Source organism: Amblyomma mixtum, chromosome 8 (genome assembly GCF_055824585.1).
Source record: "Amblyomma mixtum isolate Tamu chromosome 8, ASM5582458v1, whole genome shotgun sequence".
Lineage (NCBI taxonomy): Eukaryota > Metazoa > Arthropoda > Arachnida > Ixodida > Ixodidae > Amblyomma > Amblyomma mixtum.
Genome location: NC_143019.1, coordinates 115,703,666 through 115,723,773, shown reverse-complemented (window position 1 = coordinate 115,723,773; position 20,108 = coordinate 115,703,666). Strand labels below are relative to the sequence as shown.

The 20,108-nt window shown below is 48.4% G+C and overlaps 1 protein-coding gene across 1 annotated transcript; it reads left to right on the top strand.

Annotated features, from left to right (window-relative positions):
• Nucleotides 1-756: 756 nt before the first annotated feature.
• On the top strand, nt 757-18,926 carry LOC149334045 (BTB/POZ domain-containing protein 2-like). The gene is made up of 5 exons (XM_089556179.1): nt 757-1,970; nt 7,465-7,503; nt 15,086-15,306; nt 16,414-16,725; nt 18,095-18,926. The coding sequence occupies exons 1-5, from the start codon at nt 1,959-1,961 to the stop codon at nt 18,378-18,380; spliced, it is 870 nt and encodes a 289-aa protein (XP_089412305.1). The 5' UTR covers nt 757-1,958; the 3' UTR covers nt 18,381-18,926.
• Nucleotides 18,927-20,108: the final 1,182 nt, after the last annotated feature.

Genomic DNA, 20,108 nt, shown 5'->3' with positions numbered 1-20,108 from the left:
GGTGGGTTTGCGACGCGGGCGACAAAAAAACATGTGGCTAGGATTGTAGACTTAACTATATAGCAGCGCTCTGCCATTGAAAGGCGGAAAGTTGACGCCACCGAGAGGCGTTTCTCAGCGTTCGTGCGGAGGTTAGTCCAGGTTTCGCGGGCTACTTCTCCGCTGGCGAGGAATACTACTCCCAGGACTTTCACTCCCTGCACCCATTCCACCTCGCCCGCAAGGTTCGGTGTGAAGGTGCCAAACCTTAGTGCCTTGCTTTTTCTCCTGTTCAATAGGGCCCCCGATATCTCGCTGTACTCGAGAAACAGCCGCGAAAAAGCGGCGTAGCTATCCTCGTCCTTGAGGAAAAGCGACACGTCGTCGGCGTAGGCCGAAACCTTGATTTGGCCCTGGCCAGGCAGAGGGAAGCCGCGTATGGATCGGCTGTTGTTAATGCGCCGGATGAGTGGATCCAGGCATAACACGAAGAACGTTGGGGAGAGAGGGCATCCTTGCCTTATGCCCCGGGTGACTGAGAAGGGAGCGCTCTGGTGGCCGTTTACGGAGAGACGAGCATTCAGGTCTGCGTAAAGTAAGCGCAGCCTGCTGACAATTTACGGAGGGAATCCGAAGGCTTCGAGGACTCCGAACAGATACGAGTGTTTCACCCGATCGAATGCTTTCGCCTGATCTAGCGAAACAAAGCACCCGCTGAAGCCCATCCTGCTGGCAAATGTGAACAGGTCTCTTGTGAGTGCCAATGCATCAAAGACAGAGCGGTCAGGCACGCTGCTGGTTTGAGCCCGGTGGATTAGGTGAGGCAGGATCGTCCGCATTCTTGTGTTCAGTAAAGATGCGACTATTTTGTAGTCTGCGTTTAAGAGGCTTATGGGCCGCCATGCTTGCGGTCGGAGGGGTCACCGCCCGCTTTCGGAATGAGTATGATGCGACATTCGCGGAAAGAGTTTGGACGTAACCCATCCGCGAGGAAGCCGTTGACCATCTTCAGCAGCGCTCCTTGGGTCTGGTAAAAAAAAACGTTGAATAAAAACTTGTTGGAATGCCGTCTGGACCGGGGGCAGAGGCTGCATTCATACTCTGCAGGATGGCGTGCAGCTCTTGGCTTGTGGCTGGTGCGCAAATGTTTTCATGAAACTCTTCAGCTACTCGTGGCAAGCTTTCAGGCGTGGTACAAACATCCGTGACACTAGCATCCAAAAGGTGCGCGCCACTACACAGTCGAACATTGCGTGCCGCAATGTTTCTAAGAGACCGCATTGCGGGCATCGGGCGGAGGGCGCCACGCCCCACGCCGCAAGGTGGTCTCTTGTGGGCAGGACCCGCCAGCCTCGCAACCAGCCGAAGTCCCTGATATCTGCAGGAAGTGCAGGTGAGGTCAGTTGGCGCCAGCGCGCCCGTCTCGTTTCGTCTCGTAAGCAACAAACGTGCTCGTCAGTCGTCGAACTACGAATGCCCGCCGCTCGCGGCATTGCTGAATTTGAAGCCGGCAAGGAAACTTCGAGATAACAGGTCGAGATCATCTACAGCAATCTAGAAACACGTAGATGCAGTTCTTTATGGCTGCAATCAATCGAGATTAGTCCGGTCACGAACAAAAATGATCGAGACACGAACAAAAATGATAACACCCTTTCCTGCGGCCTTGCGGGAAAGAACAGACACTACAATGATAGGTGGCAATATGCAAGAATAGTCGGTTAACCCCGTGGTAGGAGAGGCTCAACAGGATCTCCCAGCGCTATCAGCCATCGTTGGCGCGCTGCCGTATCTCGCTTTAATCACCCTGGAGCGCCACCTCTTTACCATCCTGCGAACTTGCATTGCCCCTGCTTTCTGAAGGATGAGCCGCTAAGTTTTGTTTCGTGACTGCCTTGCATGGTGCCTTGGCTCTTGGAGGACACGTTTTGGTCCATTGCGAAGGAGCTGCGCTCTTCAGATCAACCTGCAGCGATACAATGACTGAATACGTGAGTATGTGCCCCTGTGATTTTGTTCCACTGCGGTGTGTTTATGACCCATCGACGTGGCTGTCGTCAGTGTGCTTGCGCAGAAAAATATCAGCAGTTGCGCGGGTCTCACGGTGTCGTCGTGTCGGGCTGGGCGCTGCAGGTCAGGTTTCACCGCCGCTGTGGCGTGAATTGACGTTAGTCTCCACTCGTCCGGCAGTGGCATCATGTTCGTAGCATACGACGTAGACCCTGCAGTAACGGTGCAGTACACCTTTGTGCAACTGAAGGGTCAACACTGAGGCTGATACTCAGTTGAAAAGCGTAGTTTAAAGGACGTAGTTGCAGCGTCTTCGTTCGGCCCCATTTCTGATTTGCCTCGCTCGGAAGTGGCCTCGCTCGAAGTTTGGCAGCGGGCATTTTCGCTTTGAGCTTCTCACTCGCCCCTCACGTGTCGCCGAGGCTTGGAGAGCTGAGAGGTTCAGAGCCCTAGAGCGGGCAAACCTCGTGATCGCGTGGGTTCCACGCGTGGAGGAAAAGTCGCCCTTGTTCGTACACGGTCGTCCAACTCTACTTTGAACACGTCTCGCGCAGCGCCTGTCCCGGGCGCCTGCATAACTAGCAGCAGGTGTCATGGCCTCCAAGATTACCCTCGACTCGTTGCACCCGTGGGTAATCTCGGAGGCCATGCAGGCGCACAGGAAACCGCAGGCGGGCCGACATGGCTTTCGCTGCGTCAGCTGCTCCAGCGCGCCAGCACCGCCGGATTGAGCTCGCATTGCGGCGAAGTTTATTTCGCATTGAGTGCTCAAATCAGCCGGGGGATTATTGTTTCCGACACAGCAGCTTAGAAGCCTAGCCCCTCCGAATGGCTGATGGCCGCATCCACGGCCAGAAAGGTGTTTCCATATCGTTTTTTCTTGCAATCAACTCGGAATGAAAAGTTGCAAGGGGAAAAGCTTCGTTCAAGTGCCAGTTTAAGCTGTTTACTCGCAGGCCGTCACCTTTACTTAGCTGCAATATTTTATAATTTGAAGGACTTCGTGGCCAGGTAGCTTCCGTCCAAATGACCCTCCCATACCTCTCTGTTAACTGTCTTCTGCCAGCGACGGCTACATTATCTCCACAGACTTCCTAATCCCAACCGGCCGCCTGTCCTTCTGCAGCCCCCTTCAACGCTTGCCTTCTCTTGGAAACCATTCTGTTACCCTAAGGGCCTATTCCTTACTTTGCCTGTTACGTGCTCTATCAAAGCCCATTTGTCTTCGAATCTTCGACTACGAAATAATTAAATCGCGTTTGTTTCCCGACCAAGTCTGCTCGCTTCCTGGCTCTTGACATTGCGTAAATCAGTTTCCTTTGCGTAGCTCTCTTCGGTGTCCTCGGGTTTATTCCAAACCATTTCTTTAGCCTCTACCGTTCTACCCGTGTGTTTAAAGTTGAGCTCCTACACTTTCATCTTGAGGGCTGTTGGTGTTGTTCCCTTTCTGGACGATTTAACATTCGTTTAAATTTCTTCATTTTAATTCTTAGGTACACCGTTCTGCTCTCCCTGTGTAGGTCCGTCGTCGATCATTAGGTACATGTCGATCATGCTGTACATTTCGGGTTAGCGAGACAGCGTTTTCAGCAAATCAGAAACTACTGAGGTAATCCCTCCCGGGAAGCATTATGGTGCACGCAACAAATCCACAAAAAAGGCTGGACGCGGGACAGACGCTCCTCTCTCTTTCTCCCCTCGCCTCTGTGCTTGTTCTAGGCGCTAAAACGTTTCCTCAGAACGTAAACCAGCTAACCTGTCTACAAGTTCTTTTAAATTCATATTAAACTTTACCCCCAACTGTTCCCAATCAAGTCTTTCATGCAGCGCCAACAAGACAAGGATGCAGCGAAGAGACGCACACACGGACACAAAATTACAACCGACAATTTACTCGAGTAAGCCCACTTTTGTAGGCAAGCTGTTCAACAATCAAGAAAACATTGGGAAAAGGCATAAGAGAGGAGAAAAATGAGTAATTAAAGAAAACTTATCGTCATCAGGGTTTAACCTTGTAGCAGAAACATCACTGCTTTGTCGGATGAAAGCACTGATGGCGCCCTGACACGAGTGTTTTTATTTGATATGTTCGGCGCCTCAATCGCTTCCGTGGTGACCCGATCACAAGCGGATCTATGACGCCACAGTCCTAAAAATCTGGTTGGCGGCTGGCGACGCCGTTCGTAACTCCATTTTTGTGTTCGCGCAGCCGGTCATTTACGCACGTGCCTGCTTGCGCAATCTATTTTCGGCAACATTTGAGGCGAATTTCAAAAATCCCTTCTTTATCACACTGAACAAATTCCTTGTCATGATTAGTTCTTCCTTTCTTTGGACAACGGATGGCACAGTTGCGTACCTAAGAAAGCTTTTCAGGAGCCAAAAAAAAACTGCCTTCACTGTAGCACTATTCATAACCATTTTAAGATCGCGTGAGGGAGTGTGGCCGTAAGGAATGAATGCCACTTTTTGTTTCTTTTTTGTTTGCCGAGTCTGATCATACTGACCTACTTGACGTTTCTTGTGCCTTCGCAGCTTTTCGGCGTTGAAATTAGAATATATCAGTGGTAGCCTGCTCCTCACAAGCGATTAAATTGTTTTTGAAACATTATTTCCATACTGCGGCAGAGCAGTGGTGCACCGCTTAACCGCTGCACCACTGCGCCAGGATTGACTACTCTCGGCGATCTAATAATGTGAAGAAAAAAATGAGGAAATTCGCGCACAGCATACTCGCGATAATTCAGATTCGGATAATTTGTACTTTCTGTTAACTGAAACAAATTTCAGAATTTTGGCCGGCTAGCTATATTTGCAATGCATTTTGAAGCCGCTTAATTCGTACCGTGATTTCTCTTAAATTCGGTTAATTCAATTTTTTTTTCTTCTCCAACCCTCCCGGCGCGCGAAAGAGCGGCGACCGAGGTCGGATGACTCAGGTTTGCGGCGCTGCGTGAACTGAAAATCCGGCCCTTCCAAGCGATTAGCTCTCAATAGGGCCGAAAGGGGGCAGCGTCGATCGTAGTTGCTCGGTGGCGGCATAGTTTCGTTTTCTGATCTCCGCTACTAGCCCGCGACGATTGCGGCTGCCGGACGCGTGTCTGCCAACTAAGTCCAACTGAGCGCCGATTCGGAACTAATTGGCGCATCGGTGGTCTTCTTAACGCGAATGCGAATAGCGGTGAGGGGCTCATGAGGCGGAAAAGCCGGCCTCGTCATCGCCATCTTCGCCGCAGTGTAGAGCTGCCCCGCTTCGGCGGCCTCGTCGCATCAACGTGCAGAAAGGGCGCCCCCCCCCCCCCCCCTCCCGTTCTTTCCGCGTGGGGCTGCTGATCAGATGCGCCGGCCCGATAACGCGATCGCGATCCGCTGTTGAAGGGAAGCTTAAGCGTCCTCCAATGTTTTTCTTTTTCTTTTGCAACGCATCTCGCCATTCTTTGGCAAATGTGCATTCCCCTCGCGTCAGTCGGCGTGGTCCTGTGCTTCGATAATGCGCCCTGATTGCGATCTGCTGGTCGTGTGGTGAAGCCTCCTTACAAGGACATTCTTACATATTACTGACAGTGGCAATACACTACAAAATGACGGAATGGCGAAAAACCATCACCGCAGCGCAGTTTTTCACTTAAAAGCACACAACCACTGGCTGTTTTTTTCTTCAATTAAATTTGCTCCATTTTGGAACAGTGTCATGAAGTTTCCTTTTTGTAGCCATTCGAATTTTTGGCCTTTCTTTCGGAGCTTTTCTCGTCCCTTGCTGTTTTTACTCTGTTGCGAAACGAGCGCATCATTGATCGCTTTTTTCGACCAGTCTTGAACTGGCTGTCACGCATATTTGTATACACAGATATCGATACAGCAAATTGCATTTAGTCTTGGATGAAATTAAGCTGCACTTGTGACATTTTAAACTCGCAGATAATTCAAAGAAAAATCTCTGGTCCCTTGAAGTTTGACCTTGTGAGAGTCTACGGTATATGGGTATTATTCCACAATTGCAATCGCGTCATACCCTTGAGGTGGAGCTTAACTGCCCCTCCAATTTCTTTGAACCATGTGCTCATCACTGTATGTTAATTTGTGTTAGTGGAAGCCGCCGTAATAATTCTGGGCTTCGATTGTAATGCCTGTGTGACACACCTTTGTTACCGTTGTACCTGTCTCCCAATGCATTCTAGTTCTTCTGATTAATTTTGTGATAGTTTTATTGCAGTGCTCTTATTCTTCAGCATAGGCCACATTTTGTTGGTATTCAGAACATTTTTTATGTCTCTCTACCGCTAATTTCATTTGCCTTGCTTTATAATTTGCATTACTCTCGCTGCTAGTATTGTGCGTTTCTTGGCCCCAGGAGTCTGCGAAGCTGGCCGCTGCTTTTTCACTGGCTGTCCTTCACAATCTTTTGCTACAAATAAAGATGGCTGATTGATTTATTACAAACATCGACGCGGCATGGGCTTAGGATTGCGTGAGTGAAATGCGCTGTAGCCTAAAGGTTAAAGGAACGATTGATTCGAGAGCTCATTCCCAGACAGATATTTTCCAGCTAAAACAAAACAGTGAAAAAAAGTGTTCACTCTAATGGCTCCCACCACCCCCGACTTGCAAGTGCACGCGGTTACCCCGTGTCCACGCATCCATCCGTGCTCTGTCATCAGTTCGCCGCTGGGGGGCAGTGGCGCTGTTAGAAATATTTTTACACGGGGTGTTATACGCCGCCGGTAAAAAAAATAAAAAAGAGGGCCTGTGCTTAGACAGTATCTTAGTCATTTTTCTGCTTTAATCAAGCCGAAGGGTGTGTTGGTTCGTTGAATGTAATGCCTAGATAAAAATACGAGTGCACACAGGATTCTGAGGACTTGATTCGTAAAGAATATCTATTTTTTCACAAAAAAGACACTCGTACGGAAAATCGCCGCTATTTACAATATTTTCACATAATATACAACAACACACAGGCTTCTGCTCTGCAACAAAGGCAGCAACTGCAAACGAATGACATTTGTCAAAACTTCTGCCACATGCATGTGAACCTGCGCCCAGCCACAGAGGCGCTTAAAGATAGCATTTTTGGCGATAGTTTATCAATCACTTGAGGACATTACAAACTATGAAAAGGTAGGCTGACGGGTAAAGGTTTGTTCATTTGGGTTAACCGCGCCTAGAATTAAAAGGATTGCCATACGTCGTGCAATGCGAAGAGTGACTCTTTTCTGCATTAACTTCCGCTTCCTAGTAATATAGAGCCGCGACAACATACATTAGTCTTTTCGAGAATAAGCAACAGAGAACACGGGGGGGGGGGGGGGGGGGGGGAGCAGCGCTCAGAAAATTTCGGGTGGTGTTCTGACATCAAAACATCCCTTCTGGCTACGCCCCTGCTGGGGAGCACTACATATGTGGTGATTTTGATCATCAGCGGGTTCTTTAAATTGCGTTGCTTTGGTTTTCTATATGAGCGTTTTCGTTTTTCAGGTTCCCGAAGATATGGCTGCACCCGCTTTTCGGCATAATGTGAGCATGAATTCATCTGATGTTGAATACTACCCGTTTTATGAAACCAAAGCTGGTGTCGTAGCACGTGTCCAGCGTAACCTTCATAATTTGCAGTTCATCTTTGTTCTTTCACGTTACATCGGCTCTGGTTCAAACAGCGTCCATTCTTGAACCTTGTACAATCTATCCTCATGCCTTGTACAAAGAAACATCAAATTTATTTCATTTGATGTATGATATATAAAGGTTATGATGCCAAGTTTAGTGTACAGAGGGCAAAACACATGCCTAGAACAACCAAACTGTGTGTTCCGCAGCTCCCAAAACCGCTGCGACCAAGAAGGCAAAAACTGACAATGAAATTCTATAAGTTTAACTGCACATGTTTACATTCAGACCATTTTAACCAAATCTTATCGCTGGTTATCGCGTGTTCAGCCCGAAACACGCTAAGAACGTGTTCTAGACATGCATTTTGCCCTCTGCACATCACAGAAGGCATAAAAAGGGCTATATAAATGCGGCTTTGGAGTTTTATTTTGCTAAAGATTAAGGGTAGATTGCCCCAAAACAAGAATAAAGGAGGGGCAGCTGTACTAATAGGGTGTTTATGTCTGCCTCACCTGAACTGAACTTTAACGTCCTAACAATCATTCGGCTGATGAAGCTGAAACCGAAGTATCACGAGAAAACAAATTCGGTGTTCATAAATGAAATGAGCGGTTTGCATTTCTTAATGTGTTCTGCGTCATTGCAAAGCGAGAGCAACGAACAAATATTTAGGATTCTTTACGCACAAGCTTCTTGTCCCATTTGAAGCTTTAAATTTGTCATTCCGCTGCTAATGGTGCCCTACGGCCACTTTTAGTTTCAGCGCACGTTCGGCAAAATCTATAAGCGCATATGTGCATTGATGTAATTATTCGTGATCTGCAGTTCACGACCAAATCGCCACACCACGAGCGAACCCTCGTACTGTCAACGCATATCAACGCTTTGTAAATTCAGATCATCCGTCTCCTTCTTGGCGCATTTGTTCGCACACACCCCGCGCAAAAAAATGCACCCGGCGTTTGCCAGTTCGCCCCTGCACCCTTCTCCAGCCTCCCTTATCGTTTCGCACCAGTTTTTCGTTCGCCCTCTTTCGCAGCACGTTTGAGGTCAACGATAAAGAGATGCATTCTCTACGAAAAAGCAGTTCCAGACAGAGAGAACGAAAAACTTTAATGCAGCAAGTGAGCCTGGACCGTCCTTGGTCCCCAACCATCGCGCGGTGCCTCTATGTCAAAACTTTTGTGTCTCTTTTAGTCATGACGTCGCCAACCCGAATTACCGCAGCAAGCTGCGATGTCGGGTCCGGAGACGGGAGCAGGACCTCCCAGCTCAAGAGAGCGGGCTGTCCATGCGGGGGAATATCTGCAGGGTAGCCGAAAAGGATGTAGGAGAGTGTGGCGTGAGCGTCGCCGCATAGGCAGCATCCAGGGGAGGTGCCACGATAGTGGGATAACAGCTGAGGGGATGAGAGAGAGCGGCTCTGAAGGCAGTTCCAGGTGACTTCAGTCGACGTCTTCGACTTTCAAGACCTAAAGTAGGAGCGTATATGGTTGGCCCAACATACAGCCCTTATATTACATTGCTGCATGCACGTAATGCTCGCTACGTCCGACAGTGCAATCAGAGTTATGTACAGCCTGCGTTGAAGACGACACTCAGCAGGTATTGTGCAGTCGCATTAGCTTCTGTCCGAATGAGACGCAGACTATGTCCAAGCACCAGAACTCTCTCCCAGCTTTCCAGTAAAAAAAAAAACAGTAGCGAAAGATTATCTGTTTTTTATGGACACGACAGCCATTCGCGATTGGAAAGAACAGAGCAGCTTTGGAGGTGGAGGTATAATTGCAGTGCAGAAACCACGAAATGGACCAATGCCCGTTGTGGTTACCATGCATGGTCTGCCACTGCCATTGCATCTGCAGGCCGGAGGACACACCAGCTCCCGCTCTTTTATGCGAAGCATATTACTCGCACAACCGAGCTCTTCATTGCTGCGCCACGCACGGCCGCGTAGCTACCACTTGAACTTCATCGGCGCATCACGTGATATTACGTCACAACAGCTGTGAAAGCTGGGGCCTCGTGCGCTCGCTTGCGGACGCGCAGGCTCCGCCGGCGGCCTAACTCCCGCTCCTACCGCTAGGAGATACTGACGTCGCGCAAAAGGCGACGCACTCGTTGAGTCAGTTGAGCAGCGAGATGTCGGCCAGAGAGAGGGCGGCTCGCCAGGCCGGAAAACTATGCTTCGCATCCTAGGCTTCACAATAAGCTAAGCCAGGCCATTTTGTTTTTATCTGAGCGCTCTCTATTGTGGGGATGCACTCGCCTCCCCGTGGTTCGCTTTCCCGCAATGCACCCCAACTGTGGTTAGCTCCCCCGCAACGCACTCTTCTCAGTTGGGTTACTTTAACTAACAGGGGAGGGCGCTCGCGTCGCAGCGACACCAGCGCCACGGGTGGCGTTTTGCTGCAGGCGCGCGGGCGGAAATCGGCTCTCTTCTCCTTGGGATCGGAAAAGCGAGCCGACGTATCGCTCGCGTCTCCGCTCGCCAGCGGGCGACCTCGTGCGGAAACATGTTCCCCTCAGCTCGTCCCGCCCGGCCTCGGAGTTTTTCCCTTGCCCTAGCGTGGGCGAACGTTCGCTCGTAGCCGTGCTGGGCATCCTCGATTCCTCAGTGTATTTTGTTGCTAGCTGGCGTTATTGTTGTTATAGGAATAAATGCCTTGTTTGTGTCAGCCAGTGTGTTGTTCCTTTGTTCCCGCAGAGCAAGGCCCGCCGTGGTCGGCGAGTGCTCGCGACCACGGGGGGGGGGGGGGGGGGGGGTCCGCGTGGTTTTGAACTGGGTCATCCGCGGATAAACGGGGAGGACGTACGTGTTTATCTCCCCAATTAAAACCCCACACTATCCAGCGCCACCCTCTGTGATGGCATGGTGGCATATACAGGCTGACGTACTCTATGGAAACTGAATCTGGAGAACAATTGGGAGCTGAATGACCCCATGACCTTTCCTGGCTGTTAAGTTAGGTGGCAAGCAGGCTGCGGCAGATTGACATGCAAGTGGCGAGTAGTCGCTGTAGTGGCATAAGCACTTGGGTAGACTTGGCAGTAATTAAATTAGTGTGATGAAATTTCACTAAATTACTTGTAACAGTAACATATTATGTAATTCATTATTTTACTGGACTGGTAATTTAGGAATATAAAGAATTTTTTTGGAGCAGCAATTTCACGGCAGAAGTAATTCATTCCTAACGAAATTACATTTTGCTGAGTACATTACATTTACATTTACATTACATTACGAAATTACATTTTGCTGCTCCTTAAGTATCGGCCATGCTTAGGCCTCGCGTTTGCAGGGTTGAGCGTCTAGAAAGCAAGGAAAACGCGCGGCCACCAATAGCCAGCATCCCAGGGAAGCAGCGGACGAGAGGCGATGGGCGCGTGGGCGTCAGCTCCGCCTTGATGGAGTCTGTAGGGCTACGCATCTTCCAGCAGTGCGTACGGTTGTACACAGAGACGCGGCACAGGGTGGCCACCAGGAGAGCGCCATGAGCATGCATGTCGTATTGCACCTTCCCACAGACGCGCTGCGAGTGCTTCAGCGAGTGCTTCTGCCTCATTCACGTCGCCGTTCTGACAGGAAGTCTGAACTGACATATAACAATCTTGGTTGTTTGTTTTAGGGACAACTAAGTTCTCTGGCCCGGTTTTAACCCCTGTTTTTAAATCAAGGATAACATAGACGACAGCGTTACAGCGTCATGCTATTTATTTCCACCAACGAACCTCGAGAACGAGCCAATCGAACAACGGAATTGGCAGCTTGTCTGCGCCCTGCTGCATTTCTGGGACAATGAGAGTGAGCAATCAGTCTATGCACTCCCGCTGTGTACGTGTACGACAAATTATTCGAAATCAGATGAGTGAGACCATAATACTCACAGAAAGAGGCACATCTTACCGACGAGAGATGCGGGCGATTGTACAAATTTTGCGAGTAAGTTGGCGCCATCCACGTCAGCAAAGCGGCTGTTAAATGGACTGGGGCTACCTTTCTTCAAAGAGGAGCAAAATAAGCTCGGTGGCGGTGCAAACAACGAAATCTGAATGTTCTGTAGGTACTGGGACCAATGTGCAATATTTTATGCGTCGGAATTTAAAAGTAACTTTCATTACTTTTGGGAAGTTTTTGTAATTCGATTACGTTTTGAGAGCAGAAATTTGTATTGTAATTTAATTACTTATGCAAGATTTCTAGGCAAGTAATTTGTAATGGAAATAATTACTTTTGAAAAGTAATTTTGCCGCGTATGCACTTAGGATATTGTAGCGAATCGTTCTTGCAGCAGCTACGGCAGACCAACCGTGAGAGATCGTTCCCCTTGGATACTCTCCCGCCTCGTAGGGAGTGCCAGTCAAAGCATCAACGTTTAGTTGTGAGCTGTTTCGTCTCGCCATATATGATTTGAGAGCTCCGAGAGTTAAATCACTTGGTCCTTGAGTGGTTGTACGAAAACCTACAAGATCGTTTATCCATTCAGTTTGCATCTCTGGAGGAAACCAAATGTCTTCGCAACTCAGACAAATTAGGTGCAAGCCTTTGCAAAAGGCTGTGTTGAAATCTGGCTACGATAAAGTGGACCAATTTTGCTACAATAACAATGCCTCTTCGTTACAGTGATACTAGAAATGCTGTACACTACTACTGCAGTAAAGTTGATTAGAAGGTTCTTCTTTTACCACCTTTACTGCCCGTTTTCTCAAGGATTAGTGACGGTACCACCGTGAAAGCGGCCCTCAGGACATGCGGGCATGCTGTGCCGGTGGCGACCCGTTGAACTGCTCTCAGAACGGAAGCCCATATCTGCAGACAATGAGCGGCCCCACGCATTTTGCTGTCTTTCTAGGCCTGGAGGAGGGCGCAGTTCAGTCGGGACTCGAACCCTTCTGGACTGCAACAAGATAGCTGGAAACGTCTGCTTGCTCGCAAGGGTTGCGGTGGTGTAACTAACTCGATGGTCCAGAGTTCGCGCCAACAGATTAATTCACATGCGACGTGAGATAAGTCATAATCTTATTGCGACAAGTAAGTCTGTGTTATTTTTATCTTTAGAGCTCAGCTTTTAGGCAGCTCTTTTTCGGCTAAGCCGCGTCGGCGTCGAAGGCGTAAAAGAGTTAGAGGGGGAGGGGGGGGTTGAGGGGCGCGAACGGAATGAGAGAGGCGATCTCTGCTGCTGGCGCGTCCCAGCGCAGGGTCATGGCCCTCCTCTCTCTGCGACCTTGGCGAGGCGGCGCTCGTGGCCAGAAGTTCGAGAAGGTCTGAGCCTTCTCGAGGACGCAGGGGGAAGGAGACGAAGCTTAACGCGTGCTGTGGCGCCTTCACTCTCTCTTTTTCTGCACCTCCTCCCGCTCGTAGAAATTTTGGAGTTAGCTATTTAATAGCCTGCCTGCAATGGGGTGTATCGCACGAGAGACATCTCTGCCGTGTCTTGTCGCTCGACAAAGGTGTCTGTCTCAGGCTTCATCGCGCGACAGACATCTGTCGCAGCTGCTACCGTGCGACAGGCAGAGTGGTGAAGCGCAACAGAGAGCTGCGCGCCTCGACCACGGTGGCCTCGACAGAGCTCCCTGTCGTGGGTTGAGCCGCTCGACAGGAGTGCTTGTCGTGGTCTCTGTTGCGCGACAGATATCTGTCGAAGGTACTGTCGTGCTACAGAGTCGTGCCGCACGCCAGAGAGCTGCCTGACGTGGGTTCAGTCGCGCGGCAGACATCTAGCACGTCTAATTTAGCGCGACAGAAATGCCTGTCGTAAGTTCTGTCGTCCGATAGAATCCCGCTGCAGGTTCTGTCACGGCGCGTCAGATTCCTGTAGAGGGTACTGTTTTGCTGCATAATTTTCACAACGCTGTCGCTCACGCGTGACAGCTCAAATTCATGAATGATGTCTTTAAAAAAAGTTTTGTGCTATAGTAGTAAGTGCTGGTCTAAAAAAACTGATATGCATAAAAAAAGTCTAAAAATTAACACGCCAAAAGCTAAACTACTCCACAGTGTTGGAATAGAATAAAAGTTTTCAATTGGTAGGAAGACAATGCAAGTGGTAAGGGAAAACATCTACTTAGGGCAGGTAGTGATTGCACACCTGGATCATGTGAGTAAAAAACTAAGAATGGAGCATATCTTACACGTAATGTCCGAGTTAATGGCAGTGTCCAATATCGCTAAAGAGAAAAGCAAAGCTAGCTGTATCTTGATGTGGCTCAACTGCAGGCAGGAACGTGGGATCTAACCAAAAGGGTCCTGCTTCAGATGAGAACAATAATACAGTATGGAAATGAAAATAAGTGTAACTATAACAAACAGTAGGAGAGCAGAGTGCGTCGGAGAACAAACGCGCATAACTGACATCTTAATCGAAATTGAGAAGAAATGAGCTTGGGGCATGCGATGCATAGGCGAGATAACAGATGGCCATTAAGGGTAACGGACTTGGTGATAAGAGAAGGCACGTATGGCAGGGTGCGGCAGTAAGGTGCTGGGCACCTCCTTCACGTGGAACCTGCCGTTCGTGCCGCCGAATCAGACAGCGGTGCGTTCAAATTTCTCATTAGGGAGTATTGTAATCGCCCTCACATTTGTTTTCTGCAGTCATAACCTTTGCGAATGTGTGAAAATAAATCATTAAATGAACGCTTTCAGTTGATTAGTCTGCTATGTGCCTCGAAATCCCCCGTTTTAGATTCTGCAAAACATTTCCCGGAACGATGAAATATAAATTTAACAGGCAAGGGAGAAAAGATGGAAGCTGCGCAGCGTGATCAAAGATGGTAGTTTTTTGCACAACGTGGCAATATATGGTCAAATATTACCATTGCAGTTCTTGTTTGTACTCTAAGCACTGAAGTAGGAGCTGTAAGCGAGTACACTTCGCGTGAAATTTCTGAAAGGGCAAAAAAGAAAACTCGCCTTACGCTCCTTAGGAAGTGTGAAGTATATACCAAAGGCAGTACGCGCTTGCAATGTTGCAAGATTAACGTCGCCTGTAGAGATCAACCCAAATTTAGGTGACGAAATGAGCGATGTTGGAAGTCCACGTGAAATCAAACAAAGCACAGGAATACTTACATGCAGAAATTGATGCAAATGTTCAAGACAAAAGAATAACCTGTATTAAAAGTTTCGATGAAATACAGAAACATCAATAGACCCCAGAGTATCCGCAAGCAAGACCTAGCAGCAAAGTTAGAACTACCAGTAATGCACGGCGGCAAACTAAAGCCGAAGTTGAAGTATTATCACCGACTTCTGTACATTTAGTTAATCAAGACTCAGCATATATGCCTCCCGAGGCTTGATTGGGAGTTTTTCTGTCGGGCGACAGCATACGCACCACGTACTAAATCCTGAAACTTTATATTCTGCGCACCATTACTCAGCGCGGCAGCATTATCTCAATCTAACATCTGTTTCATGCCGTCCCACTGCACCCCCCCCCCCCCCCCCCCGTTCTCTTTCATATGTTCTCACATCCGGTTGCAGATCGACCTAGAGGCCTCTCTCGACAGCGGCCGCCTGACGGACGTCGAGTTCGAGGTTCGCTCGGCTGTGTTTCCCGAGGTTCCCGAACGCAAATTTCGTGCCCACAAGCGGCTTCTCGCCCTGAGTAGCGAGGTTTTCGAGGCCATGTTCTTCGGGGACCTGGCCGAAGGGGACGTCGTCAACGTAACGAATGTACACCCAAAGGGCTTCGAGATCATGCTTAGATGAGGAGCACTGAAGCACAACTCTCTTTTTGCAGGCAGCCGCCATCTTGTGTTGCGCACGTGCCAGAGAGCTAGATTAGACCTAAAGTGGCCAGAGATTCAATTGTAGACGACAGGGGCAGGGGGAATCATAAGTATACAGGCACTATCCTACCTTATTTCAGAGGTTATTCGCATACTCAAAACATTGACGGGAAGAAACGAAACGCGTTCTAGAGCTGTTTGTTAGCGAACGATGGACACCACAAAGGAACATTCCTTTCAGGCGCTTTATACACAGTTGTGTACGCAGCAAACTCGCAGCGTGTTCTCAGATACTGGCGAACCTAGACGTGATTTCATTGTTTCACTCGAACTGAGCACGCTTCCCATCGAAAATAAGTTGGTCTTTTGTGCCATGTAAATCACACGCAGCAAATAATATCTCACATAACAGTGAGGTGTAGCAATTTGTTCGCCATTTGTGTGTAGACAGATTTTGCCGCGAGAAAAAACATCGATTGTTTTTCTTAATTTAGAGCATAATGTGCATCGTCGAAACAGAAAATGATTCCACGATCCTTAGAGCCCTTACATGACACACGAGAACATTTCGATGTTACTATTTCCAACAAATTTGACAGTTTGTATGGAGGTCTGCACATTGCTCTAAAAACTTACCTGCTGGTTTTTCACGCTCAAAAACTAACAAATTCCCTTTCCCGAGGCCTGAATATACTACTCAGGTAGAAAATTACTTGATTTCGGTCAAAACAAAGAAAGGAGCTTGAAAGGTCTAAAAATGGCGGAATTTCTGTGTTTGTCCCGGGCTGTTAGCTGTCAAGAGAAATACGTCATTTCAAGCGCAGGCGACGGGGGGGTTTCAACTGCTTTTCCTCCAGTGCCTGGCCAACGAGTGCAGTCAAGAAAATTGGGAGAGGTATTGACCTTGGTTATCTTTTTTGGGCGGATTGGTGTGGTGGGGGGAAAGGAGGAGGCGTTGCATATGTGGCTCTTCCAGGTAGTTTTCTGAAGTTTGAAAAAAAACCTGACGCTGTTGGCGTCTGTCACCACCCCGCTACAGAGGTGATGCTCTTATCTTTTCATCTATCCATGCATACGGTGCAGGTACCTCTACTCTGGCTGTGCCCGCATCAGCACTGTACTGGACGCACTGCATGCCCGAGAAGCCTCTAGGAAGTACCACATAGCGTCGCTAAGCAGCGGATGCACCGACTACATACGCAGAAACCTGGGTCCTTCAAACCTCTTCGCCTACCTTTACTACTATAGCCTGACCGGCGAACCGGACTGGCTTTCCTACGTACCAGGAGTACTGCAGTCCTTGTCGGAGTCGCCTGCACTTGCAGTGTTGTCTCTCAAAAACCTCGCCGAAGCAGAAGAGCACATATTCCACTTCGTAATTGACAATATTAGGTTAGTGCTGCCCCCTCAAGGTTTATAAAGATGCAGCGCTATACAAATCTCTGCTAAGGCCTCACTCAGAATATGCATCCCCTGTGTGGCATCAGCACTCGCAACACCTGACAGATGAGAAATCTGAAACCGGACAGTCAGGTTTATATCAAGGCTGTATTGTAGACATGCAATCATAAGCGAAATAAGGATGGTTTGGTTTGGTTTATGGGGTTTAACGTCCCAAAGCGACTAAGGCTATGAGAGACGCCGCAGTGGAGGGCTCCGGAAATTTCGACCACCTGGGGCTCTTTAACGTACACTGACATCGCACAGTACACGGGCCTCTAGAATTTCTCCTCCAAAGAAATTCTAGCCGCCGCGGCCGGGATCGAACCCGCGTCTTTTGGGCCTGCAGCCGAGCACCATAACCGCTCAGCCACCGCGGCGGCCGAAATAAGGAAAGAATATTGGAATGGAACCTTTGCGTGCAAGGCTTCAGAAGCAAAAGCTGGAACAGAACGCAGTAATTCGAAAGGCATTGACAAGAGAAATTACTTCAAACCGCATACACTGACTCGAACAAAAGAGACCACAGTTTTGAAACACGTGAAATGAATTTTGGACTAAATCAATGAAGTACTCTTTTTATGAGTCCAGCTGATGTGGTGTATGTAAGTCAGCATTCTTTTATCACACTATGGACGAATTATAAAAGTGCTATTCTTTCATATTAATCACTGCAATGAGGAAGTGCAGTTGTTCCTATATTTTTGCTTATTTGTTCATCGTTCTTGTTCCATTGCTTCCTTTGTCCCCCTGCCGTTTTTTTCTCTTCTTCGTAGCTATCTGCGTTTTTTGGTGATTATCGTTAATAGTATCCGGTACTCACTTTCACGCTATAATATTCCTGGGCTGCAGGGTGTTCTCGAAGTTTGTAAATGTATCTCAGGGTTCTAAGTGTCAAGCCTCCAGCAGATTCTGGTGGCTCACCAGAGCTTTTAATAACCCACGTTAACCTCGTCGTACTCGCTACATTGTTTCTCAAGTAAGCTTCGTCGGCAGAATATACGAAATAATCCGTTAACTGTTTCGCAATCCAGTTGCCCGCCTAGCGGTCGTTCATCGTCTGTTGCGTAGACAGCAGAGAGCTCTCGGCAGCTGGAGCAATCAAAAGAGTGCGGTACTAAAGCGGCTTTTCGAATTCCTGGAGAGCTGTGGCCTTCTAGGTCCATGCTATGGCAGTTATATTTCGTCTACACTGTGAGACGCAGGTGCATCAATGTTTACATGTTCACTGTAAGGCTAATCGTCCTAAAGTCTTCTCGTCTGCACAATGCGCTCTATAATACTTTAACAGACCTCTTTCACTGCTTTTCATGCCTTTCAGGCACGTCCGGGAGATCTCGGTCGCCACAGCCGTCATGCGCTGGTCCAAGGAGCAGTGCGCCAAAAGCGTCGGCACGGATACCCCGCTCCAGCTGAAAGATGTGATGCGTCCATTCTTTGCAAAGCTGCGCTTCCTGACGATGACCGCCGGGGAGTTCCTGACAGGGCCGGTCGCCTGGGGCGTCGTAGACAACGACGAGGCCGTGTGCGTTCTGCGGAACATCGTGTCCAACGGGGCGGTGCCGCTTCCTCCGGGATTCTGCGCCTGCACGCTGAGCCGCTTTTAGTGTTTGGAGAACACATACTTCAGGTTTCCAGAAAGGACGCGCTTAAGGTGTGAGGATGCGCGTTGTAGCCTAAAGCCAGCGTTCACCCTGAGTGCTTTCAGAGGTTCGTCGCCACATGGAACGATAAAGAAGAATCTTGAAAATCAACAAACATTAAAAAGAATGTTAAACTTAAAACAGTTTCAAATCAAAATGCAATGATGTTTTTTTTTATTCCCTGACCATTGGGGATCGTTTTCCTCTTTTATGTGTCAAAGGTTAATCCATGCAAGCAGCAAGAAATTTTTTTTTACATGTGTATTGCTTATAGTGTTCATTTTCGAAAAGGTGCATGGGTTTGTAAGCACTGCTTCATACCACTTTCTGTATTTTGTGCAAGTGTAAGCTTGAACGATTTTCAAATGTTCCTCGCCACATGGAGCGCGGAAGAAGTGTTTTGAGAATCAGTAAAAATTAAAATAAAAAGTTTATCATATTAGACTGCGAAATCAAAATGCAGTGAGTTTTTTTTATGCTTTGAATATTGAGGAAGACTTTCCCTTACATGCGTCACAAGTTATTTCATGCAAGTTGCAAAGTATATTTTAGCATGCGTATTGCCCATAGTGTGTTTTTTCGTAAAGGTATACGTATTTCTAATACAGCTTCGTACTTTGTTTTGTATTTTCTGCAACTTTAGGTTCGAACAGTTTTCATTGACCTTTCGAAAAACAACTCGAAGCATCTTTTTTATTCTAATCGCGCAACAAGCCTCGCTGATAGAGGCTGTGTACACCTCCCTGATAGTCCATCGAGACAAGCATCTTGTACTGGAGCCGCAAACCAGGCGTACTCTTCATCTGAATGAGCGAGCGGTTGGCTTTTTTGCGAGTATTGTTCGCTTTCCTTTTCTTTGCCGAGCAGCCGCGGGAGCGAGGGAAATCGGCGATGTTTAACCCAGCAATACTCATTTACGAATCACGCTGCTTCCGTAAAACTTTTTGAAGCGTATGCTTCACTACGGGACCTCGGGCTTCAATCGCGGATTGTGTAAACTTTAGCTTCAGGTGAGTTGGAGCGGAAGTCATGGAAAAGAGAAAAGGAAATTGAATCCATATCCATGACTTGGAATCGAACCCGCGGCTGCGAACAGATCTCCTTTTAGGGCCTCTCAGCGAGACCACCATAGGCTTAGCCAGATAATGAGGTTTCGTTTGAAGTTGACTCTGACTCGGCGTCCTGGGCGGCGGAACGAAAAAAAAGGCAAAGAAACAAGTGCACAAATGTCAAGGATGCACTTGCACACAAAAGAGACACATGCGCACGCAACAAACAAGACCACAGTGGTCCTCGAATGCCTTGCAATCGATTATCAAACCAAATGACTCAGTTTCAGGTACTGAGCTATGGAGCGCCAGCAGTCAACAATAAGTGCATCGAACTGCATGCTGCCATCGCCAGCCTCGCAAAGAACCGCCGCGCGCATAACACCAGCATAGATCATGTAGTTGTTGTGCAGATAGCACCATGCCTTCTTCACGTCCAGGGACACCTGTAGCTCGGATTTTCCAGACAGCGACACCAGGTGTTCCTGCACCGTTGTGGTACCACAGAATTCATCGAAGGCAGATGCGCAGTGTTGTTTGCAGAAATTACTGGCCCTGCGTCAAGGCTCATCGCGATTTTCGCTGAACTGTTGACCGGGCCCTGGTTCTGCCCTTTAGCATCGTCTATCGCTGCACGAACAGG